Here is a 23592-nt window from a genome sequence, read left to right as displayed (position 1 = left end):
AACCTCTTAGACACCTTATCATGTTATAAATCTTATCTAAGGTCAGTAATCTCTTAACAAAACCAGTTAACTAAAAACTGATGTTTCTGAGTTTCTGAGGTCAACATAATGCAGCAGAAAAAAAACCAAAATAAAAATTCCGCATTCGTGGAGTTTTGCTTCTAATAGAGTCGGTGTGGACCTGTCTCCGGCTGAAGCATTCCAGAATAGAGTAAACATGTGACCAGAGTGCATTCATTTGCTTGGTTAGAGGTCTGAGCTGTTTTGACATGTTATGGTTCCAGTGGCAAAGAATACTAGCAAACATGAACCTACACTCCAAAAACAACCCCACTAGATGGACCAAACCATTTCAAGCAATAGTCCTGGGCAGGAGAAAACCAGCTCGCTGTGCAATTAGTATATATTTTTCCACAAGTCTGCAATAAATCCTGTAAAAAAAACATTTTGAGGGTAAACATTTTGCTCTGCAAAGCTGAGGTGTTGAAACCCTAGATATAAACCACAGTTTGATTTTGCACATGGAAGACTCTCGTTGCATGCCAGAAGTTTATGTGCCTCCCACTGTGCATTAGTATGTTCTCCTTTAGTTTTCCTTGAGTGATTATAATTGATTTAATGTCTTCAACATTTCAGACACACTTGACAAGCTACACCTCGTTTAGAAGGACAGAAGCAGAGAGTGTTGGACTAATGGATGGGGTAGGCCTATACATCTACCAGCTGCTGGAAGTCCTTGTTACAGTTCTCTCTGTGAAGTGAACTGAAGAGGATGCGCAAGTGTGCATGGATGGATGGGGTTTGAATAAAGGGAGTGTAACTGGTCTGGCTAAAACACTGGGACAGGGGGTTTGTGGAGTATGGTTAGTTGATTCCTGTCAAAACACCATTTATCAAGCCGAGGACAGTGAGACGGCGGAGGAAATCATTTTTAAAAGAGAGAAGGCCTTGACAATATTTAATCTATATATCTGGGCATATTTGGTCTCTCTGGTTCTTTGGTGCTGCCAGCCATGTACTAGGAACTCAATACTAGAACAAAGTTATTCAAGTGCAAAAAGAGTCTGGATTTGGACTGTTCAATTATATTTCTCTTATTTTAGATGTTCATGCCAGAACCAAGAGAGACAGAAAATCTTGCAGTGCTTTTTATGAAATGTATTGTGACATTCCCAGCAACTGAAAGCAAATTTGAATGATAGGAGTAAATGCTTGTGAAACCAAACAAGCCTCATCAATATAACCAGACTCTTGGCTTGCTAAATGACTAGAGGTAAATGACGTAAAAGTCACAAGCCATCAAATAGATGTCTATGAAGGAGACCAAAACACTGTGAAGGAAAAACAATTAGGACAACATTTTTTTGGACTATGTGGTTTAAAGAAATAATTAATTTAACCTTATTTATTTAAGTCAATTGCTTAATCAAACTGCAGTGTGATGTAATGCCCTTTTTAATGGGGAGACACAAGGCGGTCAAATAACAGTTAAATGAATAAGATGAAACTGAACTGACATTTGGCCAAGTATTTAACCCATCCAAGTGCACACACACACACACTGTGGACAATATTCACTTCCTCTACCTACAATCCCTCCCGGACCTGAGACTCAAACCCACAATCTTGGGGTTACAAGTCCAACTAACTAATCATTAGGCCACGACTGCCTCCATATTGGCATTTTTTGCATATACTAAATGCTTTAAGAATTATGTTGCTTTAATATGAGCTGGTTCAACAGATTTTAGGTTACTTTAAATGGTCAAATCATAAACCTCATATTGATTAATTTATTATCTCAGAAGATGTACCTTTTTTTTTTTTACTCCTTCAGGACTTATTATTTACAGTAAACCTGTATATGCACGTGTTCATGTAGTTCAACTGGTGCATGGTGCTAGCAACACCAAGGTCATAGTTTTGATTCATACAGGAATTGCACATAATAGCAAAAAAAATGAATGCACTGGAAGTCAAGGCCGTAACCATGTCTTGAACATTGGGGGGACCAGACAAGTCCTCTGCACAATCTGATCTGTGTTGCAGCCTGGAATTAAACTATGCCATACTGGTTTCATCTGGCCAGAGGAGAACTGGCCCCCCGACTGAGCCTGGTTTCTCCCAAGATTTTTTCTCCATTGCTGTCACCGATGGAGTTTTGGTTCCTTGCCACTGTTGCCTTTGGCTTGCTAAGGACACTTGACTGATTGCACAGACACTATTAGGAGAGAGCTGAATTGGATGATGACATCACTGAATCATCAATGAACTGACTTTAGCTGAAAAATGACTCTTTGGTTTTTGTCCTCTTCCATTATTGACAAACTATTTTCCTGTTTGACACTGTAAAGCTGATTTGACACAATCTGTCTTGTATAAAGCGCTATATAAATAAAGGTGACTTGACTTGACCAATCTATATTATATGTATGTGTTTATATATATATAAACACATACATACACACACACACACACACACACATACACACACACACACACAGAGAGACACCATGGTCTGTCTGAATACTGGCAAGCGTGCATTTAAACAGTTTAATACACTAGTAATTCCGAGTCAGTTTAATCACCGTTCTATATTAATGCACTGCTTTCATTGCGCAGTGCACGCACAGAAACATTCAGGAGCACAGAAACCTTTTGTCAACGCTGTCCCTCAAAATAGCTTCAGAATAAAACATCATAACACATGAATGTAAGTGTCTGTACATTACATCCCTTTGAACTTAGACCCCATCCTTTGTTTACTTTCCTACTGTCCATTGTTCCTGCCTCCCTTTTTCGAGCTAAACCAGTGCTGTGATTTGAGCTGCAGGAGATTTCTCTGACAGTTAAACTCTAACTCCTCTCTATTACAGTGATCCTGTCTCTGTTTGGGCTTCCCCAATGTAGTTTTTGAATAGATCCTGTACACTGGCATTAACAAAATAGGAAGAAATCTATTTAGAAAACAAAGTATTTAAATTATTTATTTTATCTAAAATAGAAGGCCCATTAAAATTCAGACTGCGTGTTTTTGATGGCTTTTGATGGAAACCTTCTTGCATTGAAACCCCCCATCAAACAAATATTGCAAACATTTTGCCAAATAGAGTAGGTTAGTTGAAAAAAAAAATGCACAAATTATAATGTCCAAATCTTAACAATTAAAAAATTAAAACACTTATAAAACTAATTTATTTTGCATCACTTTAGACAAAACTGCACTGCATCCTAAAACTATTAGCTTTGGTTCTCATGTTCAAAAGCATTATGAGAGCAGTCACTGAAATATCTAAAACATTCACAACAGCACCTATAAGATATTTTCCAGACCGGCGTCTAGGAAGCACACAAGTCACTACTGTGAAGCAGTAATAGATGGGGGAGAGAGTAATCTATTTTCAGTGAGAGCAGACCATGTGTTGCTGTTGACAGGCTGAACTGTTATCCATTTCAACACTTCCGTGGCTTCTCCTCTGTGGTATGTCCTACCCTTCCACCTCGACACACTTGTTCACAAGCACATATGTGAACATTCACAACTTCAGACATAAACAATACACACCAAGTGCATGCAAGTCCTACTTAGGGTGTTGTGGATGGAACCTGTTTTTTCTAGCTTTTTTTGCTTTGAACTCTAAAGGACATAACTGCGGCCTTAGCTTTGAGGTATTTTAAGTGACACTCCTGGAAAGCCTGTACAGAGCTGCCAATTACTAGCCCTCATATCATAGTGTGGTCACAGGCATAGATAGACCACACACTTTTGCATAGGGCCCTTATTAAGAAGTTCTGCCTCCGGAATTTTACAGTTCTTTTAGATAAATAATGCTTCTGAAACTTTGTGTTCTTTTATTGATTAGATGGAGGTTCCAAAGTAAACAACATTTTGCAAGCATTTGTAAACATAATAGGATATGTGACACTTGTGACACTGATATATGACACTGAACTTTTTTGTCTTTTTATTATTTATAATTTTCTTTTTCAAGTTTGGAAAGCAGGCATTTTGTAAAGTGTGCCAGTAATATTTAAAGCAGAAATTTAATATTGCTTAAATATTGGTAGTGTATGTGTTTGGCTTTCCTTGGGTTTATTATTTATTAAGAAAGTTATAATGTATATGTCATAGTAAATCTGAAACAATGATCTGTTCTGTGACAGATGAGTTTGTGTTAACTATGCTCAGACCAAGAGAAACTAAAAATTGGTATCACATCAATCAAAATTCAGTCAAATAACCAAAAATTTCTGAAATGCTGTTTTGACAAAGTTACCACATTTTGTTGTTGTTTTGTCTTGGACCTTTGTCAGATCATTTTTAACAAAATTGATCACTAGCCCTGCCCTATGAACCTATTATACGTGTTAATTTGAAACATTGTCAAATATCACTTGTTGCCATTTATGAATCCCACAGTGATCCCTTAAAACAAAAATAACATCTGGGAGTTGCCGGTGATTCTGCATGATAAAGTGGGCCTCCACATATGTTACACTGTCTTGGTGGTGCATGTATGCATCTGGTTTAAAAAACGCTTACTTTTGTCTTTTCATGCTTCAGAGCAGAAATGTGACCTCTTGCATTGTGACAGAAATAACCTTACTGTATGGGGCCAGTAATAGTGCTAAAATAAACAGAAACTCTGTCTTTTGTCTATTATTTTCTTCCGTTTTTCTCACAGCAATATCATGCGTTTTTTGGCAGTAGACTGTGCTGGTGGTGCAGTCAGACTGAGAACACCACCACTGCTCTATATTTGACTTACTCCAGCATCCAGTTCCCACTAATCACTGTGTTGAAGCATTTTGCAGTGTATAAATGTACCAAAGTGCATTTATGTGTGTAGATCTCAGGGTGTGGAATAAGGCTCTCCTGGAGCTGAAAGTTGTGGTTAATAGCAGGAATAATCTGAGAGCAGACTAAAGGTTTGGCGTGATGTGAAAAATGCAAGCGAGACAAATTATTTTGCAATAATACAATTTGTGTGACTATAACTATGTTCTGTCTTAATGTTCCAGTAGCTACATAGTTTTGTTACACAATGAACATGGACATTATCAGGTGGGACCCACTAAGGGTTCTTAAGTGGTTCTTTTTTAAGTTTTTGACACTTTTGGATGGAAATTGAATTTAAACTGAATTGAGCTGAATGATGACACTATTGTCTCCTGTAGATCTCCTGGATCAGTTGTCTCATAATTGATGGTTTTTGTGATATCTACACCATTATTGAACAGAACTGAATCAACATTGAACTGAGCTAAATAAACACACTGTTGCCTTCTGTGGAGCTGCATATAGCTGAATAGATGAACTTTACACAACTATGAACTGGACTGAATCAACATTGAACTGACGTGAGCTGAAAATTGGCACTGTTATCTTGCCACAGCTGTTTTATAGTAGAACTTCAATTTGTCTTGTATTTAGAGACATTTGCTTAATTGATGGTTGTTTTCCTGTTTATTACTGTGAAGCTGCTTTGAAACAATCTGTACTGTATAAAGCGATTTTTTATATTTATAAAAAAATATATAAATAAAGGTGACTTGACTAAACTTGACAACAATATGCAAAGGGCCTGTGGCTTTTCCAGTTGTTCATGATTAGTAGATAAATATTAAAGACAAGATTTTGTAAAAACATTTTTTACACACAAATTCTATCCGATAAAATATTTTGGAGCTTACCATAACCAGAAAGAATGTGAATTCATTATAAAACTGTACATGCTATTATAGGGTTTAAATTATTTAAAAGACTTATCTACATCTAGAAAAAACAATTATAAAATTAAGCTATCTCATATATCCAGGCATTCTGACTATGTGTGAAGTAAATATAAGACATCTGGATTTTTACTTGTTTTAAAGACTAAACAAGCATTAAAATAAGCTAATCATTTTAAAGCATTTTGATGCCCACTCATAAGTTTTCTGAGCCCCCTGGTTGAAAACCACTGCTCTATAGCAGAGTGTAATTTTGCCTACTGTGGACAAAGAAACAATAGCACATGAGAGATGTGATTTTACCCAGCTAAGTGTTCTTGTTTCCCTGCTGAATGAATGTGGGACAACTGATGGATGAAGAACAGACGAAGGTTTTCTCGTGCCATCATGTTGCATTCATTTTACCATCACATGTGTATCCCAGACAATAAGACTCTTTTTTCTCTTTTCTCATACTGTCTCTCATTGTTGGTCCATCCCTTTTTTTAGGCATATTTCTGCTGCTTATGTATTTCAGTCTCTCATGTATCTGGTTTAATAGGTGCTATAAACCAATTTCTGGTGAAGGTGAAAGTATACAAATTGTGACTTAAGGTAAATCACACAGTAACAAGCAACCAAGCGATCTGTTCCTCCAAAACAACTGAAAGTTGCAATTAAGCGCCTAAATAAGACTAGGACTGATTCATTGTAAAACATGTTGTCTCTTCAGACAGTTAAAGACCGAAGGGCCCTTATCTGGCTGTCTGCAGACATATCTGTGGCTCTCGGGCTGGTTTAAAGGCATTCCTGGCTGTTTTTATCAGGGTTTGTAAAGTACAGGCTGTCTCTCATAAGGATCTCCCCATCAGTCTTAATTAATAACACAAATACAGCCTCAGGAAGTGCTAGAGTTCCATCAGTGCACACAAGCCAAAAAGAAGCATTCTGTACAGCCATTTCTCTCGACTTTCTTGGTTTCTTATTCACTCAACACCTTACTTAGCTATTTATGAAAAAAGTGATCTTCTACAAGTAGACACTCACCTTACATTAATATAGAGATAAAATACTACACCTATAAAGCATTCAGAGTGAATTTCCAACACCAAACATCACGCTTGTATCTTTTGACAGATGTCCCAGTTCTTTCATTGTGTTTCTTTGCTTTTATGTCCCTTTGCTTTAATTTTGCACAGCACATTCTGAGGCTTCCTGACAGATGTTTTTGCAGACACAATATGAGATATTTGGACACGTTGATCTGTCTAGACTCGATGACAGTAATGCTCCTGCTGCCTTGTGCTTCAAAAACCAGGTCAGAGGGGCCAATGGCACTTTAGAGAAACATTCTCTGGAATTTCTGATGGGGGATTGTGAGGATGAAATGGGAGGGATGTATGCTAACAATAACAAAAAATATAACTGCCCTTTTTACCTCCACACTACTTTTCATTCTTTATTTTTGAGGAAGAATGACTCTTGATGTACAGTATGTGTATGGGTGGGTGAGTGTGTTTTCAAATGTGCTTATATAGAATTACCATAGACTTCCCATTCTTAATAGAATCCCTGCTGGGGGAAGGAAGAATCCTACTCGAGACAAGCGTTCATCAGAAATAGGGAATTTCAAATCCATTTGGTTAAGGACTACAGTGTAATGACTCCCTATGGAGGCTGATCAGAAAAGCAGGCAAAGAATTTGGAATGCACTAAAAGTATTCACTAACTTTTAGAAGGACAGCAGAGAGGGAAAAATAAGTTTTATGGAGAGCTAGTTCTGCTCTGGTTTGGCAATTGGAAAAGGAGTTGAGGATCTGGCAACCCAGGATGCCCACTAAGTGCAGACAAAGACAGTAGTTACAGCAAGAATCACCAGGAGTGCTGGGCGAACCGAAGAGAGATTACATAAGAACTTAGATCCGTAGATCTCTGTCTGTTTGTCTGTGTGTCTAGACAGACCTTTCTTTATAGTTGAAATAAGCATTGTAGTTAAAATGGCAGATTCTCAAGTCAATTCTGAATGGTTCACCATCCTGCTGTTTATTAGCATGCTGGGTTTGTGAAACCACATAATGCAGCCTTTATCCATCATCAGCCATAGCTAAATAAAATGCATTTAGAGCCAATCCAACATTTCATTCTCCAACTGAAGTGGAGTAAATGAATCAGAGGCTTCTTAATTGAGGATGTTCTTGCTTTAAGGCAAATCTGATGAGAGAGGTTTGGCCTCTCTTTGCACTTCAGCTGGGCAGTAGAACTGTGGATAAGGCCTTCAACCTCTGCAGCTCTGAAAGATTGAAAATGTGTCTGGTAAAAGCCTCCAGACCACCATGCCATTTAGACTGAACAGAAGGAGCCAAAAACCATGAAATATTACAGTTTGACTGCTAATTAATTGCATATGAACAAAAGGACTTTCCTGCTATGCTTCCATAACAACTTAATACATTTGCAGATCTGGGATAGTGAAACCATTTTTCAAACCACAAATGTCATTCAGGACAAGAAAAATGTCTGAAAACACGGACGTCATAATCATTTGTAATGGAAAAGGGAGTAGAAGCTGCAGTAAACTGCAAGATGAGGCAATAAATCATTTTGCTGCAATTCATAGCATTACTGTTAAGTGAGACTGGGTTACTTAAAAGAAAAATGTATTTATTTGATATGATTCACCACTGCTTTCTTTTCCTTTTGTCTGCATCCTGAAATTCTGAAGTTGTTCCAACTTGAAACCATGTTTTTCACTATATCCCAAAATCTTTAGTACAAGTTTACAAGGGACAAATAGATACGTAGATAGATAGTTCCTGTGGTTATCTTTCCCAGATCTGAGCGCACAGGAAACCATGTGGTGTTAACTTAGAGATGGCATCTGGAGGTACCTTGCCAGGAATGGAGACTTTTATGTGTTGTTCATCCATCATTTTGAGTTTACTGTCCTGTTTCTGCTTAGTGTGCTTCAGTGATTTAGATTCAATAGCTATCTATCAGTTTATTAGCTGAAGAACATTAAAGAGCTGTGGAGAAATATTGAATACATTCAGCATAAATCAAAGTTAATCTCAGTCAACTCAATCTGAATTAGGTGGATAGACTGTCAATCTTAAAGTCTGTCATTTATCTTCATTATTTCCTCTTTTATCTATTACATTTCATTTAGTGCTTAAATTCTTTCTCACATCCACAGACTCAGACATTACACAGCTGCCCTTACCGCTGCACGCTGGAAGGCCCCCCTGGTGTAGGTGCCACCTCCTCTGTAGGTGATGGAGGGAATCTCTTTGCTGAAGAGCGAACACTTGTGTTGGTGGGCTTTGGGTGCAGACACATAGTCCACTCTTGTAACCACATGGCTCTTGGAACTAAATGTCACCAGTGCTACACGTGTTGCCTCCGGCGCCACCGGAAAATCTGACAGCAGCTTTCGCACAAATCGCAACTCGCTCCCAAAGTTGGAAGCTCCCACGCTGGATGACTCGTCCACGAGAAAGACTAGATCCAGGCAGCCTCCTCGTTCCCGAAGAAGACGCACATTCTTTCGGAAGACCTGACCGAGACGTTCTACTTTGCTCCCCGCACTCTCAGAGAGGTTTTGCCTGGTTTGTGCCGCTTGACGCAAAGCCCGCAGGGACAACTGCTGAGCCTTGCTCGGCCAACCAGTACAGCCTAAACTGTACAGGAGCAGTAAGGTGAATCTTAAAGTCAATGTAACTCTTAATGTCACCATGATAACGCCACAAACACCAGTGTCCGATAGTGGCTGAGGGAATATTGAGGCGTATAAGTTTGTTGCAGTCCTTCTCTTCTTTTGTTTTCTCTATTTTTTCCAAGCAGGGTGAGGCTCCTATCTCTCCACTGGTCTCAGGCATCTGTGAAGCTCCTGAATTTCAGACACCCTCCAAATGAATGTCCCCTCTCTCTGAAAATCATTTAAAAAGAGCGAGATGGTGAAAAAAGTTCGATGAGAATGAGAGAGGGTGTGTGTGCTGGTGCGAGACTAAGAGAAGGAGTAAGAAAGAAGAGTGAGAGAGCAGCGGCAGAGGAGGGGAAAAAGGGGCAGTAAGAGGCATGAGTGTCTCTCTCTTTTTCTTCTCATCCCGTTCTCTTCCTTATTCCCTACTTGTTCTGCTCTTCTCTCTTTCTTTTTCCTCTCCCTGTCCTAGAGTGCTTTAGTGAGGTTGTGTGTCATTGGAGCACTCCAGACTGTCTGTCAGCCAGTGCCTTTGTGAGAGAATAAGTGTGTGTGTGTGTGTGTGTGTGTGTGTGTGTGTGTGTGTGTGTGTGTGTGTGTGTGTGTGTGTGTGTGTGTGTGTGTGTGTGTGTGTGTGTGTGTGTGTGTGTGTGTGTGTGTGTGAAGGAGAATGAGAGAGAGAGACTTTTGTCTATCAGCCTGTCAACATGCCCAAAGAAAACATCAGCACGGTGCCTGTTGATCAAATCCTTATGTCTGGCAATCATCTGCTCTCGGACGAACACTCTCACCAAACTACCAGGTAGATGCCAGAGAGCCATCTGTTAATGAGAATAATCGCAAGGAACTGTAGACAAAACAAGCATGAAATGGATACAGAAGCAACACAATTCATCTGACAAGCAGAAAAGCTGTTAACAGGTTTTAAATCGAAGCTTGGTTATATTAAGAGTGCACATGTCATGCGAGTTTTGTAAGCAGAGCTTCCAGTCTTTATTATTTCCTCTTGTTTTCTCTTGGGGTCTGTGGGGAGAGAAATCTCAAGTATGATCTGACCCCCTCTCTGTCTCTTTAATTTGTTCCTCCTTTCTTTTGTGATTTTTAGCTGTAACCAAAACAAAGTCTCAATGCTTAACGCAGTTTTAGGTGAGCTGGCCACAGTTTGGCCAGGCTGAAACTTAGATTAATACAATTGAACCACATGTGAATCCCAGCTGTCATGGCTTTGACAGGACAAAACGGACAAAGATTTGCAGTATTGTGAGATTATAGCTCTGTTGTCTGTAAAATTAGCTATGAACTTTGTGTCTGAGAGCAAAAGAGGACAGCGGTGTTTGGTTCACTAGTGTCTGAGCAGCTTGTGCACAAGGACACACACCTCTCTGCTCACCATAAGGAGACCCAGAAACCTCACAAAGCAATATATATGTATTATTTAGTAATTTTTACTATTTTATCTTGCATGCCATAATGGTAACTGTAGGCACATTTTAAGTCATACACATGCACCATAAATCCACTCTGATCTCCTGTTTCTTCTGTCTTTCATCTGATTGGCATTAGTGATATGGTGGTGACACATTCTTGACATTTATTCAAACAAGAGGGGTATATGTCAAGATAATACAAACACCTAATTTCTTGTTACATTAGTGTTAAGCACTTTGCATTTTTTATATCTTGTTTATATACATCTGAAAATTAATGTCTGTGTTTTTTTTTCTGATGCAAATAATTTTAACAGAAGAGTTTTCAAACAGGGGATTTACAATACAAAAAGGCTTTTCACTCGTTGGCAAAGCAAAGCGTCTCATATAAAACTTAAAAATTAAAGAATAGGGCCCTCTATAGGTTAATAAGGGTACTTGTTGTTTAGTTGTTCGACTGTTAGATTAGATTCAACTTTATTGTCATTGTGCAGAGTAATGACGTAGTTAGTAGGGCTGTCAAATGATTAATCACAATTAATCACATCCAAAATAAAAGTTTTGTTTACATAATATATGTGTGTATACTGTGTATATTTATTATGTATATATAAATACACACACATGCATGTATATATTTAAGAAGAATATGTTATGTTTATATATTAAATATATTTATATATAATATAAAATATAAGAATATAAATATATAAATGTATATACATGTAAATATTTTCTAAATATATAATTTATGTGTGTGTATTTATATATACATAATAAATATACCCTGTACACATACATATATTATGTAAACAAAACTTTTATTTTGGATGTGATTAATTGTGATTAATCATTTGACAGCCCTAGTAGTTAGCAAAGATTTGCAGTATTGTGCAAATCTTTGTGCAAATATATATATATATATATATATATATATTAGGTAGATTTAGATTGCACCTTTTATTGATTTTTTTTATGTTGGTTTTTTGCAATTCTGGTTATATACAGTATATAACAACAATTTTAAGAACTTGTTGGAGGGCCTTCTGGTCTTGGTCTGAGACACACTGTGAAGTTTGTTAAGATGCTTCAGTTGTGCACTGATAAAAGTTTAGCAGGATGTGGGGGCACCCCACGTTTTTGTTAATAAACGTTTTGTAAGCTAGTTTGTCAATGTATCTTACTGTTTTATTGTTGTTGTGGTTTTTTATTTAAAATAACAACGAATCCATCTTTTGTTTTCGTCTTAAAAAGTTTTGTTTGTAGGATGTAGGTGTAGGTGTAAGAGATAATTATATTTTTTTTTTATTGTAAACAAGATCACGAAATCCAAAGTGAAAGCATCCAAGCCCGGCTTATAACACAGAAAAAGAGGAACTCCCATTCACAAAATTAAAATCACAAATAATACTGCTGATGAAAAATAATGGGTTGAATGTTAACCACTTTCATTTCCATATAACTATAAACTATGATGAAAGTTCAACAGCATGCACTGAATATTTGCAAGTTGTAGCAAAAAATAAATAAATAAAAACAACCCTGCTTGTGCAACCAACTGAGAAAGTTAGTCGCAAAAGAGCGACCAGTGGGAAGTGGGGTCCACAATCAGTTCCTTGGTCTTCTGGGTGTTGAGTGCGAGATTATTGTCTGCACACCACACTGCCAGCTGTAGGTTGTTTCATTGTCATCGCTGATCAGGCCTAACACCGCGGTGTCGTCTGCAAACTTGATTATGGAGTTAAAGCCATGTACAGATATGCAGTCATATATGGGTGAAAAAGGAGTGGAGAATTGGGGGGGGGGGGGGTGTCAAGGTCAGTGAGTATGGAGATCAGCTTATCAGAATCAAAGTATTAAAAGAAAAGCTGAAATCAATGAATAGCAATCTGACATAAGTGCTTTTATCAAGGTGATTCAGGGCAGTGTGGAGAGCTGAGGCAATGGCATCCTTAGTTGACCTGTTGGGTTTGTAGGCAAACTGAAATGGTTTAGTGTTGGGGGCAGGCGCATTTTCAGATGGGAGTACCAGCCTCTTCAAACATTTTGCTATTGTTGGCATGAGAGCGACAGGGCAGAAGTCATTAGGGGCCACTGCAGCACCATGCTTTGTTACTGGCACAATGGTGGTTGTTTTGAAGCAGAAAGGGACAATGGCCTGGGCCAGGGAGAGGTTGAAAATGTTAGTAAAGACATCAGCCAGCTGTTATGCACAGGCCTTGAGCACTCGGCCAGGAATGCCATCAGGGCCAGCCGTTTTGTATGCTTTCACCCTGCTCAGAGTGGACACATGTCACTGTTGGAGAGTGTGAGCTCAGGTCGTTGGGTGATTCTGGCTTTCTGTGTGGCATTTCTGGCTGTCGGGGTGCTGTTTGATGGTTTTTAGTCTGTATGGACATGAATGCCTATCCACATACAGCGAGGATCATCCTCAATCCGCAGTTTGTAATAAGGTTTAGCAGCGTTAATTCCCCTCTTTAGATTGGCCCTGGATAAACTGTAGGCTTCTCGGTCACCAGATCTGATAGCTGTATCACATGCTTTTAGTTGAGAAACCAGTCATAATGCTTGTCATAATTGTAATGCTTGTCATAATTGTAAGTTAAATTATTTTGCATTACAGAACATTGAACTCAATAGGGGGCCTCATGATGACTTAAAATTATTTAAAATAAGACAAAACAACCTAAAACAACTAAAAATAATGATATGATTCCCACAAACCTGGAAAATGTAGATAAATAAGGTAGCCTATTTTAAGTGTGATTAAGTGTAATAAACTCAATGGGCATTTGTATTATTATTTTATTATTGTATATATACACACACATATACTCTCTAGTCTCTACTGTATGGATGTGAATTTACATTTCCTTCAGCCTAAGGCTTATTCATTTCACTTTTAGCGTGAAAGGGCTTTTAAATTTGCCAAAGACAGAACTTAAAAACAAACAAGTAAGCCTAGCCCAGATGAAAAAAGTAACACATTATTTTAAAGTAACTAAGTAACACAATTATTTACTTTTTAAGGGAGTAACACATTATTGTAATGCATTACTTTTAAAAATAATTTTTTGTAACATTACAAATTATATTTGTTTCATCTTGAGATTATTTTAATTTAAATCTTAAATATTGTAAACATAATATTAAAGAGAGAAAGAGAATTACCACAACTTAAAAAGATTGAGTGCAAATTCATGAAGAACTCATATTTATTCAGCTGGCTCCATCTATTGGTGAAAGGATGCATGTGTGCCCTGCATGAGCCATTGTTTGATACTCTTTTATATGATCCGATAAAATCCAGATTAAAGATTGTAACATTTTGTGCATGTTTGTAAACTTTGAGGCCATGTATAAGCTAATGTACTCCTAAATGTTGACAAACATCACTTTTAGCCGTTTTAGTAGGCCATTTCATTCTTTTAAGAGTGCAGAATCAGACACTGGTTAAAAAAAAAAATCAGAAAACACCCAAATATAAAGAAATATTTAAGATATAAATATTGCATGCAAACAATTTTATTTGGGTTTCAAATGCTTTTGAATGGCGTCAACTGGAAAAAAAATGCTGTTTAAAGCCAGTGTTGTAGTTATAGCATGCACCAGCAGGGGCTAATAGGGCCATCTAACCAGCCTTACTGTACACTGCACAGATGCTCTCTAGAATGATAATATCCCTCCTCAAAGTAGCAAATCAGTGGCTCATAACAGTGAACAAAGCCTATGCCTTTTCAAAGACTATTTGAAATAACACATTAAAACCTACTGAAACATTGTGTTTTTATTTGTGTTTTCATGTTCGAGTTATTTGACTGCTTAAGCTATATATATGTACTGTACACTGGCCAGCATTAGCCCAGAACAAAACATTTGACATTCTGAAATTAGTGTTTTCATACTTGTTTCAAGTATTTTTGTTGTGGTTGTAGAAAGCAATTCCCATTGTGTCTGTCCTCAAACAGCCAGCGCCCACAATTTTAATGTTATGATTGGTGTAGTGGTGCAGGTTCTCAGGGATATTTTTAGCACAATCACTGACGTAGACATGAATAATTCATGAGCTCTGCAGCTAAATAATTGGGCAGATGCTGTGACATCACAACATATCAGTGACGTGAGATTATACCATCTGCAAAATAAGGCTGCATTTATTTAACGTTTAACTTATTTATCCAGTTAAAATAATATAACCAATAGAGACGAAAACCACATTACATGTGTGAAATGTGAAACACTTTACAGCTGCAATTTCGAGAGAATAATTTGGTATTTCCAAGAAATAAGGCATAGGAAAACATGTTGTTCCTCTTACTTAAGAAGAGTTACTGTCCTTTGCAAAAAAAGCTGACACACACACACACCCACAACACATTTCAGTCTTGTTCCAAACTTAATGACAGAATAAGAGACTTTGTTAATTTACATACTGCAAAAAAAAGAAAAGAAAATCTCACACATGTGCAAAAACCAGAAGACCCCAGGGGAGCAAAAGTGGATGTCTCTGATGGGATAGCTGAGCGCAGGAATGAAAAACACAGCAAGGGAGGAGTGGAAAAGTATGGAAATATAGGAGACTGGATTGAACCGGAATTCAAAAAACATGATCACTCTGAGGAGAGCATGAGGAGAGGAGTGAAAACAGAGAACACTGGGAAGAGGGGGAAAGAGAAAATCTGTATCCCAGAAAAGCAAACAAATATGTCAGGAATACATAATTTACAGGGATACTTCATCCAAAATGATAATTCTCTTATTATTTACTCACCCTCATGTCATTCCAAAACTGTGAGACTTTCCTTGTTCTGTGGAAGTAAATGACAGAATATTCATATTTGGGTGGACTATCCCTTTAACCCATGATTTGATTAAATACAATGGACTAAAGTTGTATTAAACTTAACTCAAAATTAAGATGTGACAGGCATTGCTTAAGCTTTCATAATATCGTTATCAGATGATGAAAGGGGGTAATCATTTCAACAATGATGGTTAAATGTAATTAACACTCTGCTACTGTGCTGCCGATAAAAACACTGATCCCAAACAACTTTGACTGATCACTGAAACTCCCACCTTTGATTAAAAACAAAAGACAGCTTCTCACTCCAGAACACACTGTCACTCACAAAGAAACATAGTGTTACGGCTGGGACAAAACAAAAGCACAAACATATCCAACAGTACATGTGTGCCAAATTAATATTAAAAGCATAGTCCACTTAAAAAATAAACATTCTGTCATCATTTACTCATCCTCATGTCATTCCAAACCTGTATGCATTTCTTTATTTTGCGTAACACAAAAGAAGATATTTTGTAGAAAGTTGGGCTCCAAACAACATTGAACTCCACTGACCTCACAGTATTGACAAAAATACACACTTTTCTAAGGATCTGAATGTAATACACAAACATGTATGTAAATATAGTTTTATTCCTCTGTGTGTGTGTTCCGTTACTGGATAAATATCTATGTTCTAGGACATATTATTCTTTGAGCACATGTGCTCTGTTTTTTATGGTAAACAGACGTATCAAATTACACTTCCTAGAAATACTCACTGCCCCAGATGCCGCTCTCATTCTTTCTTCTTCACTTACACTCTTTCTTATCTCTTTCTCTCAGAAGTTCATAACTAATTTCATGATTCTCTGTAGTCACACAAACACATACCTTATGTATGTGTAGACATGCTGATTTGAAATACAGCACCATTTGTCCTGTTTTTAATTTCCTCCATTCCTTTGCTCCATTTTAACTACTAAGGGAACCTCATCCACATTTCGTAACACTCGTGTTGTGGTAAATAAAGTGTCCAGGCACCAAATCTTGTACATGTGGCAGAGCATAACTCAGCAGCCTTGAGGTCAACAGCTCAAAAGCTGTTTCTGATTTTTTCAGGTTTAGAAACAATACATGGATGGAGCAGAGTAGTAATAGCGGTCAATCACAACTTAGCATAATTTCTAAAGTATTAGTTTTATATATATATAAGATTCTGTGGACACTAATAAAAGTAATCAAGTAACTGTGTAACATTGTGCGCATTTGAACTCCTTTGTACAGAGGGTCTGATGCTAAGTTGAACGTCTGAAATTCATATTATAGCATTTATTCATATTATATTTGTTTACTCACATTACTATGCTGATATAATATGCAACTATTTGTATTAGAAATATGTGAAATTTTAATTATTCACCAGTGTGATATAAGCCAGAGAAAATGAAATCTCACAGGCCATATCCATTGATCAAAAGAAATTGCTGTGTCAAGCTGGAAACGGGCCGTAAATGAGATAAAAGGGGTGCTGCTTGGGCAATATCTCTCTATATCCTGGTGCTGATTAAGTATCTCTGAATTAAACTGTCCCTAAATGTAATCTGGTTATAGTTCAATTTTCTCTGAGGTTAAGATGGGCGTATTTGTCTTGCTGAGCTCTGCTTTTGCATTGATATTGCCATTGCTTATATTTTTTCCAGCCACTGGGCAGTAAACAGAAGTAAAAGCACTGGGTATTAATTAACCTCATATCTCTGTGAATCTCAATGGTTTCTAGTGTCCTCTTATCATTGAGAAAGAAGAGTACATGTGTGCAGAATTTGAGAAGACAAAGACGGAGAGACAAAGGGTAATAATGGCCATATCAATGTAAGCAACCATTTATCAGTATGTTGAAGGCTAAATGTTGCTGACATTTGACAGTCCACTGGAGTTTAAACTCAATGTTCTGCCTTTCTCACCAGCCATGATCATTTTTCTGAAAGTGTGTAACAGTCTATGAAACTTTTCTTTCATTACTGTCTGCATCTCTCCCAATTTCTCAGCCCTTTTCTTCCTTCACACATTATAACATTACAGCTCTGTGTCCTTTACAGAGCATTCTCCACAGGTATAGGTTATCAAACTGATCAGACAGGAAAGTCTCCATCAAAACAGCAGTTTGTTTTCTGTGGTCTTCCTCAGGCCTTCAGCTTAACATGCCACTCACTCATGTGGATTTGACATGTTTATCTGTCCACTGTATTGCTGATTAAAAGGAGGAGATTGGGTCAGTCCAGACAAGATTAGTGCAGTCAAACACACATTATCACAGTTTCTACATTTACCCTTAGTGAAGGTTGAAGGGAACTTCAACTATCTTTAGACAACAACATTTACCATTTTCATATGATTTATAAAATCTTAATGTCTCTGATGGCAGGCATAGTTTATAGGCAACAGAAGGCAACAAAAGCATTAACAATTTTTTAGAATATTTGAATTTATTTTATTAAATAAATTTTAAAAATATGTAATTTAATTATTATTATATTATATTATATTATATCATATTCGGTATTTGTTTTGACTTCAAAAATTTTTGTTACCCCTTACAAGTTTTTCTTGTTTAAAACAGGTTTCTGCTTAAAACTTGAAGGAAAAAATGTATTGTACAGAGCAAAACATAAGTTAGGAACTACTCTGATGCAATGTTGTAAAAATATACTGAAATATTGCTTTGAAATCATCTCTCCTTGTCACGCTCATTGAGCTTCATGAATAAGAGATGAATAGATATGAGTAAATGGTCTGTATCAAACTTAGAGCATGAATGTTGATATCAAATTAATTTAATGTCATAACGAATGTCATATTGACCTCTACAGGCTGCTCTAAGGTCTACTCCCTTGTACCACGTGTTTACTCTGATACACGGCTGACTGCTGTTTGTAAGATGCTATTTAAGCAGTTAAGTTTGACCCAATGCCCTGCTTCTGCTTACTGAGCAAATTAGTGAGAAAGAAGACCATCATGAGGGCAGCATGTGGCTTTATGTACATGTGTGTGTGTGGTGTGGCGAGGTGAGGAACTACACGACAACCGATAGACAGAGAAAATCCCCGAAGGGTGGATTTATTGACAACTTTGTGCTCTGAGTGAAGACAGTGCTCTCCGTAGTGCTCCAACTCCCTCGTGCTCTCTGTGCCTTGAGTGGTGGATCCCGTGCGGTGCTCTCCTGGTTGGGGCTGACGGTCACACGCTGCTCTCTATGACAGAGGAGGAAAACGTTAGGGTCTGTGTCGGGAGACATTGCTCACCATACTGCTTTCCTCCCCGGCTGAAGTAGACGCCTCTTCATGAGCTGCAGGTGCGGGCCGCTCAGCCCGTGACGAGCTAGTGCCGGTGATTCCATTGTGTTGCCAGGGCGACGCTGACGAGCGCGCTCGGGACACACGTCACACTCCCCCCCCCCCTAAGCGTCGACCTGCGCCTGCGGAACAATGGGGAGATATGGGGAGGGTGGGGAGTGGAGCCTGACAGACCTGCGAAAGCTGCCCCTATCCTGGAGAGGCCGTCCGCGTTGGCGTTGGCTGTCCCCGCCCGGTGTTGTACGGTGAAGTGGAAGTCCTGGAGCGCAAGGAACCACCGGGTCACCCTGGGATTGGTGTCCTTTGCGCGGGCCATCCACTGCAGTGGCGCATGATCTGTCAGCAGGGGTGAACCGGCGGCCGAGGAGGTAATAGCGAAGCTCCAGGACTGCCCACTTGACAGCCAACGCTTCCTTCTCCACGGCGGCATACCGTTGTTCGGTTGGGGTCAGCTTCCGGCTAATATAGATCACCGGGTGTTCCTCGCCGTCCTGGACCTGGGAGAGAACGGCTCCTAACCCGGTGTCTGAGGCGTCGGTTTGCACCAGGAAGGGGCAGTTGAAATCGGGGGCTCGCAGGACTGGCTCCGTGGTGAGGGCTGACTTCATCTGCTGGAATGCCTCTTCCGCTTCTGGACTCCAGGCTACCTTCTCGGGTTGCCCCTTCCTGGTCAGATCTGTCAGGGAAGAGGCTAAGGAGGAGAAGTTAGGGATAAAACAACGGTAGTATCCCGCCAACCCCAAAAAGGCTCGTACCTGGGTCTTGGTAGTGGGCCGCGGTGCCGAGAGGATAGCTGTCACCTTATTTTCCTGGGGCCGGATGAGGCCGCGACCCACGCAGAAGCCCAGGTACTTGGCTTCGGAGAGAGCCAGGTGACATTTTCGGGGGTTGGCGGTGAGCCCCGCCCGGCGGAGTTCCAGCAGCACCCTCCGGAGCCGCTCTAAATGCTCCCCCCAGGTCTCGGAATGGATGACCACGTCGTCGATGTAGGCCGCGGCGTAGGCCATATGGGGCCTCAGCAGGACATCCATGAGCCTCTGGAAGGTGGCGGGTGCCCCGTGCAGGCCGAAGGGAAGGACCCGGTATTGCCAGTGGCCACTGGGGGTTGAGAAGGCTGTCTTGGGCTTGGCATCCTTAGACAGAGGGACTTGCCAATAACCTTTGGTGAGGTCGAGAGTCGATATGAACCGGGCCCTTCCCAGTCTATCCAGGAGCTCATCGACTCGGGGCATGGGGTAGCCATCAAATTCAGAGACCTCATTTAGGCGGCGGAAGTCGTTGCAGAACCGGAGGGTGCCGTCGGGCTTCGGGACCATTACGATGGGGCTGGACCAGGGACTCCGCGAGGGCTCAATTACCCCCAACTTCAACATCTCCTGTACCTCTGTCTCGATTGTGTGTCGCCGAGCCTCCGGGACACGATAGGGCCGCTGCCGGATGATAACTCCTGGTGGTGTTCGGACTTCGTGCTGGATGACGGTCGTCCGCCCTGGCAGGGGGGAGAACACATCCAAGAACTGACCGACCAGGTGCTGCAGTTCCGTCTTCTGGGCCGCGGAGAGATTGGGATCCATGTCTACAACCACGGGAGAGGTGGTGGCGAGGGCCGAGAGCTGGGGTCCGGTCCCCACCCAGCGCTTCAACAGATTTATATGATAGAGCTGCTCCTCTTTTCGGCGACCTGGTTGGCGCACTTTATAGGTGACGGGTCCTACCCGTTCGGTGACCGTGTATGGGCCCTGCCAGCGTGCCAGGAATTTACAGGCGGAGGTGGGGACCAGAACCATGACATAGTCTCCCGGCTGGAATTCCCGTGGTTGGGCGGCCCGGTTGAAGAGGCGCTGCTGGTCTTGCTGGGCCTTGGACAGGTGCTCCCGGACCAATGGCATGACCCTGTCGATCCGCTCTCTCATGGCCTTGATGTGCTCGAGGGTGGTCCGACCTACCGCAGGCTGTTGCTCCCAGGCTTCCCGGGCGACATCTAGAAGCCCTCAGGGTTGGCGGCCGAAGAGGAGCTCGAAGGGCGTGAAGCCGGTGGAAGCCTGGGGCACCTCCCGGATCCCGAACAGCACATATGGGATCATTTGGTCCCAGTCGCGTTGGTCCTCGGCCACGACTCGTCGCAGCATTTGCTTAAGGGTCTTGTTAAACCGTTCCACGAGCCCATCAGTTTGTGGATGGTATACGCTGGTCCGGATCTGCCGGACTTTGAGGAGCTTGCAGAGGTCAGGCATGATCCGGGACATGAAAGGAGTGCCCTGGTCGGTCAAGATCTCCGCTGGTAGGCCAACCCGACTACTCAGTAGGAAGAGCTCCTGTGCGATGTTCTTTGCGGTGGCCTTGCGGAGGGGAATGGCCTTTGGGTAGCGGGTGGCATAATCCACGATAACTAGGATGTGTTCATGCCCCCGGGTGGACTTCGGCAGCGGCCCCACCAGGTCCATCCCGATGCGCTCGAAGGGCACCTCTATGATAGGCAGCGGGATCAGCGGGCTGGGGGGAGGAGTATGTGGCGATGTCCGTTGGCACGTCGGGCAAGCTTGGCAGTAACGCTTGACATCCCCCTCCAGTCCTGGCCAGTGGAAGCGATCCCGGATCCGTTGCGCGGTGTTTTGAGCGCCGAGGTGGCCAGCCATCGGGTGGGCATGGGCGAGTTCCAACACCGTCTGGACTTTGCTTCGCGGTACCACCAGCAACGTCTTTTCCTCCCCCCTTCGCTGCGCGACACAGTAAAGCAGGCCGTTTTGGACGACGAAATGGGGAGTGGGGTGGGGAGCCGGTTGTAAATCCTCTCCTTCCGCCACCCGCACTTGAGACCAGCAATGCTTGAGGCGTTCGTCCCCCCGCTGCTCGTTGGCGAGTGTTCCCCCTCCCGCTATCTGCTGGAAGACATCAAAGAACAGGTTAGAGTTTTGGGAGGGGGACTCACCTGTCCGACGTCAGCAGCGCGGGGCGTCGTCGAGGGCGCCTTGCTGATCTCCGGCGTCTGCGGTCCCCGGCCAGGCTAGCAGGCTGTGTGCTGGAGGTGAGGAGCTGATCAAACCCCGGCCAATCCCGGCCGAGGAGAACGGGTACCGGTAGGTCCTTTAAGATTCCCACTTCGACGGGCCAGGAACCAGGTGTCGCGGTGATGGTCACTCGCCGTGCCGGTACATGCCTGGTATCCCCGTGCACGCACGTTATCGCCAGCCGGGCTCTGGAACCGGTTCTGGGCGGAAGGACAGTTGGTTGTATCAGGCTTACCCCGCTGCCCGAGTCGAGGAGGGCGATGAACGGCCGGCCATTGATGTGCACCTCGGCTCGCGGTGCCTCCGGCGGCGGGTTGTGCATTGAACAGCCTGCTAGCCATATCCGTCCTGGGGAGCGCGGCGGCTCGGTGGGCATCGGTTCGTCCTGGGGGCCGGGAACCGCAGGCCTGCTCACGGGTCGCTGGGTGCCCTCCGGCGAGCGTCGCTCCTGGACCACCCTTCGGGGAAAAGGTGGCGCTCGCTCCCCTACGTGAAGGTGTTGGGCGGCCTCCGCCAGCTCAATGGCCTCCACGAGCTCGTCGAGATCGGTGGGATTCCTCATGCCAGCCGCCTGCCTCAACGCGCGGGGGAGGGCGCGGAGGAGTCGGTCGATCACCACACGCTCAGCTACCTTGTGTGCGGAGGGAACCCCTGTCAATAGCCAATGGTGGGCCAACCGGGTTAGTTCTGCCGCTTGGGCGCGAGCGGGCTGTCGAGCTCGATATGCCCAGTCATGGAACTGCTGTGCCGCACAGATTGGGGAGAGGCCTACTCGGCTCAGGATTTCCTTTTTCACCTCTTCATAGTCCCGGCTTTTCTCCGCCGTCATGGTGAAATACGCCCGCTGCGCTTCCCCGGTCAGCAGCGGCGCGAGAAGTCTGGCCCACTCGTCCTCTGGCCACGCCTCCCGGATCGCGGTGGCCTCAAACATTTGCATATACATCTCCACATCGTCGTGCGCCGTCATTCGCGGCATCAGCTGTACGGCTTGGACACGGGGGTCAGGCAGCGGCGTGCGGTGGGCGGCGGTGCGGAGGGCGGCGAGCTCGCGTTCGGCGTCTCCTTGACGTGAGGCCATGTGCTCCATTATTTGCTGCTGGCGGATGCTCACCTCGGTGAGGTGTTTAAGCAGCTCTTCCATGCCGGGGGAGGAGCGGCCGCCTGTGGAAACAGAGCAGAGGGAAAAGAAAACCAATGTCAACAAACAAAAAAAAAAGAAAACAAAATGGGTGACGGTGACTTTAACGATCTCCTCGGGGGTCGGTTGTCGGTGTTCACCTCACACTATGCCCGCATTCTCCACCAGTGTGGCGAGGTGAGGAACTACACGACAACCGATAGACAGAGAAAATCCCCGAAGGGTGGATTTATTGACAACTTTGTGCTCTGAGTGAAGACAGTGCTCTCCGTAGTGCTCCAACTCCCTCGTGCTCTCTGTGCCTTGAGTGGTGGATCCCGTGCGGTGCTCTCCTGGTTGGGGCTGACGGTCACACGCTGCTCTCTATGACAGAGGAGGAAAACGTTAGGGTCTGTGTCGGGAGACATTGCTCACCATACTGCTTTCCTCCCCGGCTGAAGTAGACGCCTCTTCATGAGCTGCAGGTGCGGC

At 42.3% G+C, this 23592-nt stretch overlaps 1 protein-coding gene and 1 pseudogene across 1 annotated transcript; both read right to left on the bottom strand.

Moving 5' to 3' along the window:
• Positions 1 to 11210, bottom strand: part of LOC109060493 — a 57587-nt pseudogene extending 46377 nt beyond the window's left edge.
• Positions 11211 to 21982: 10772 nt separating this feature from the next.
• Positions 21983 to 23396, bottom strand: LOC122145603. The gene is made up of 2 exons (XM_042759822.1): positions 22134 to 23396; positions 21983 to 22041 (listed from the first exon to the last, which is right to left on the bottom strand). Exons 1-2 carry the CDS (start codon positions 23122 to 23124, stop codon positions 22013 to 22015), a joined length of 1020 nt encoding a protein of 339 aa, XP_042615756.1. The 5' UTR covers positions 23125 to 23396; the 3' UTR covers positions 21983 to 22012.
• Between the last annotated feature and the right edge of the window lie 196 nt (positions 23397 to 23592).

This window comes from Cyprinus carpio, chromosome A7 (genome assembly GCF_018340385.1).
Source record: "Cyprinus carpio isolate SPL01 chromosome A7, ASM1834038v1, whole genome shotgun sequence".
In the NCBI taxonomy this organism is placed as follows: Eukaryota; Metazoa; Chordata; class Actinopteri; order Cypriniformes; family Cyprinidae; genus Cyprinus; species Cyprinus carpio.
Note: the sequence above shows the minus strand (reverse complement) of the source record. Positions and strands in the feature narration are given on the sequence as shown.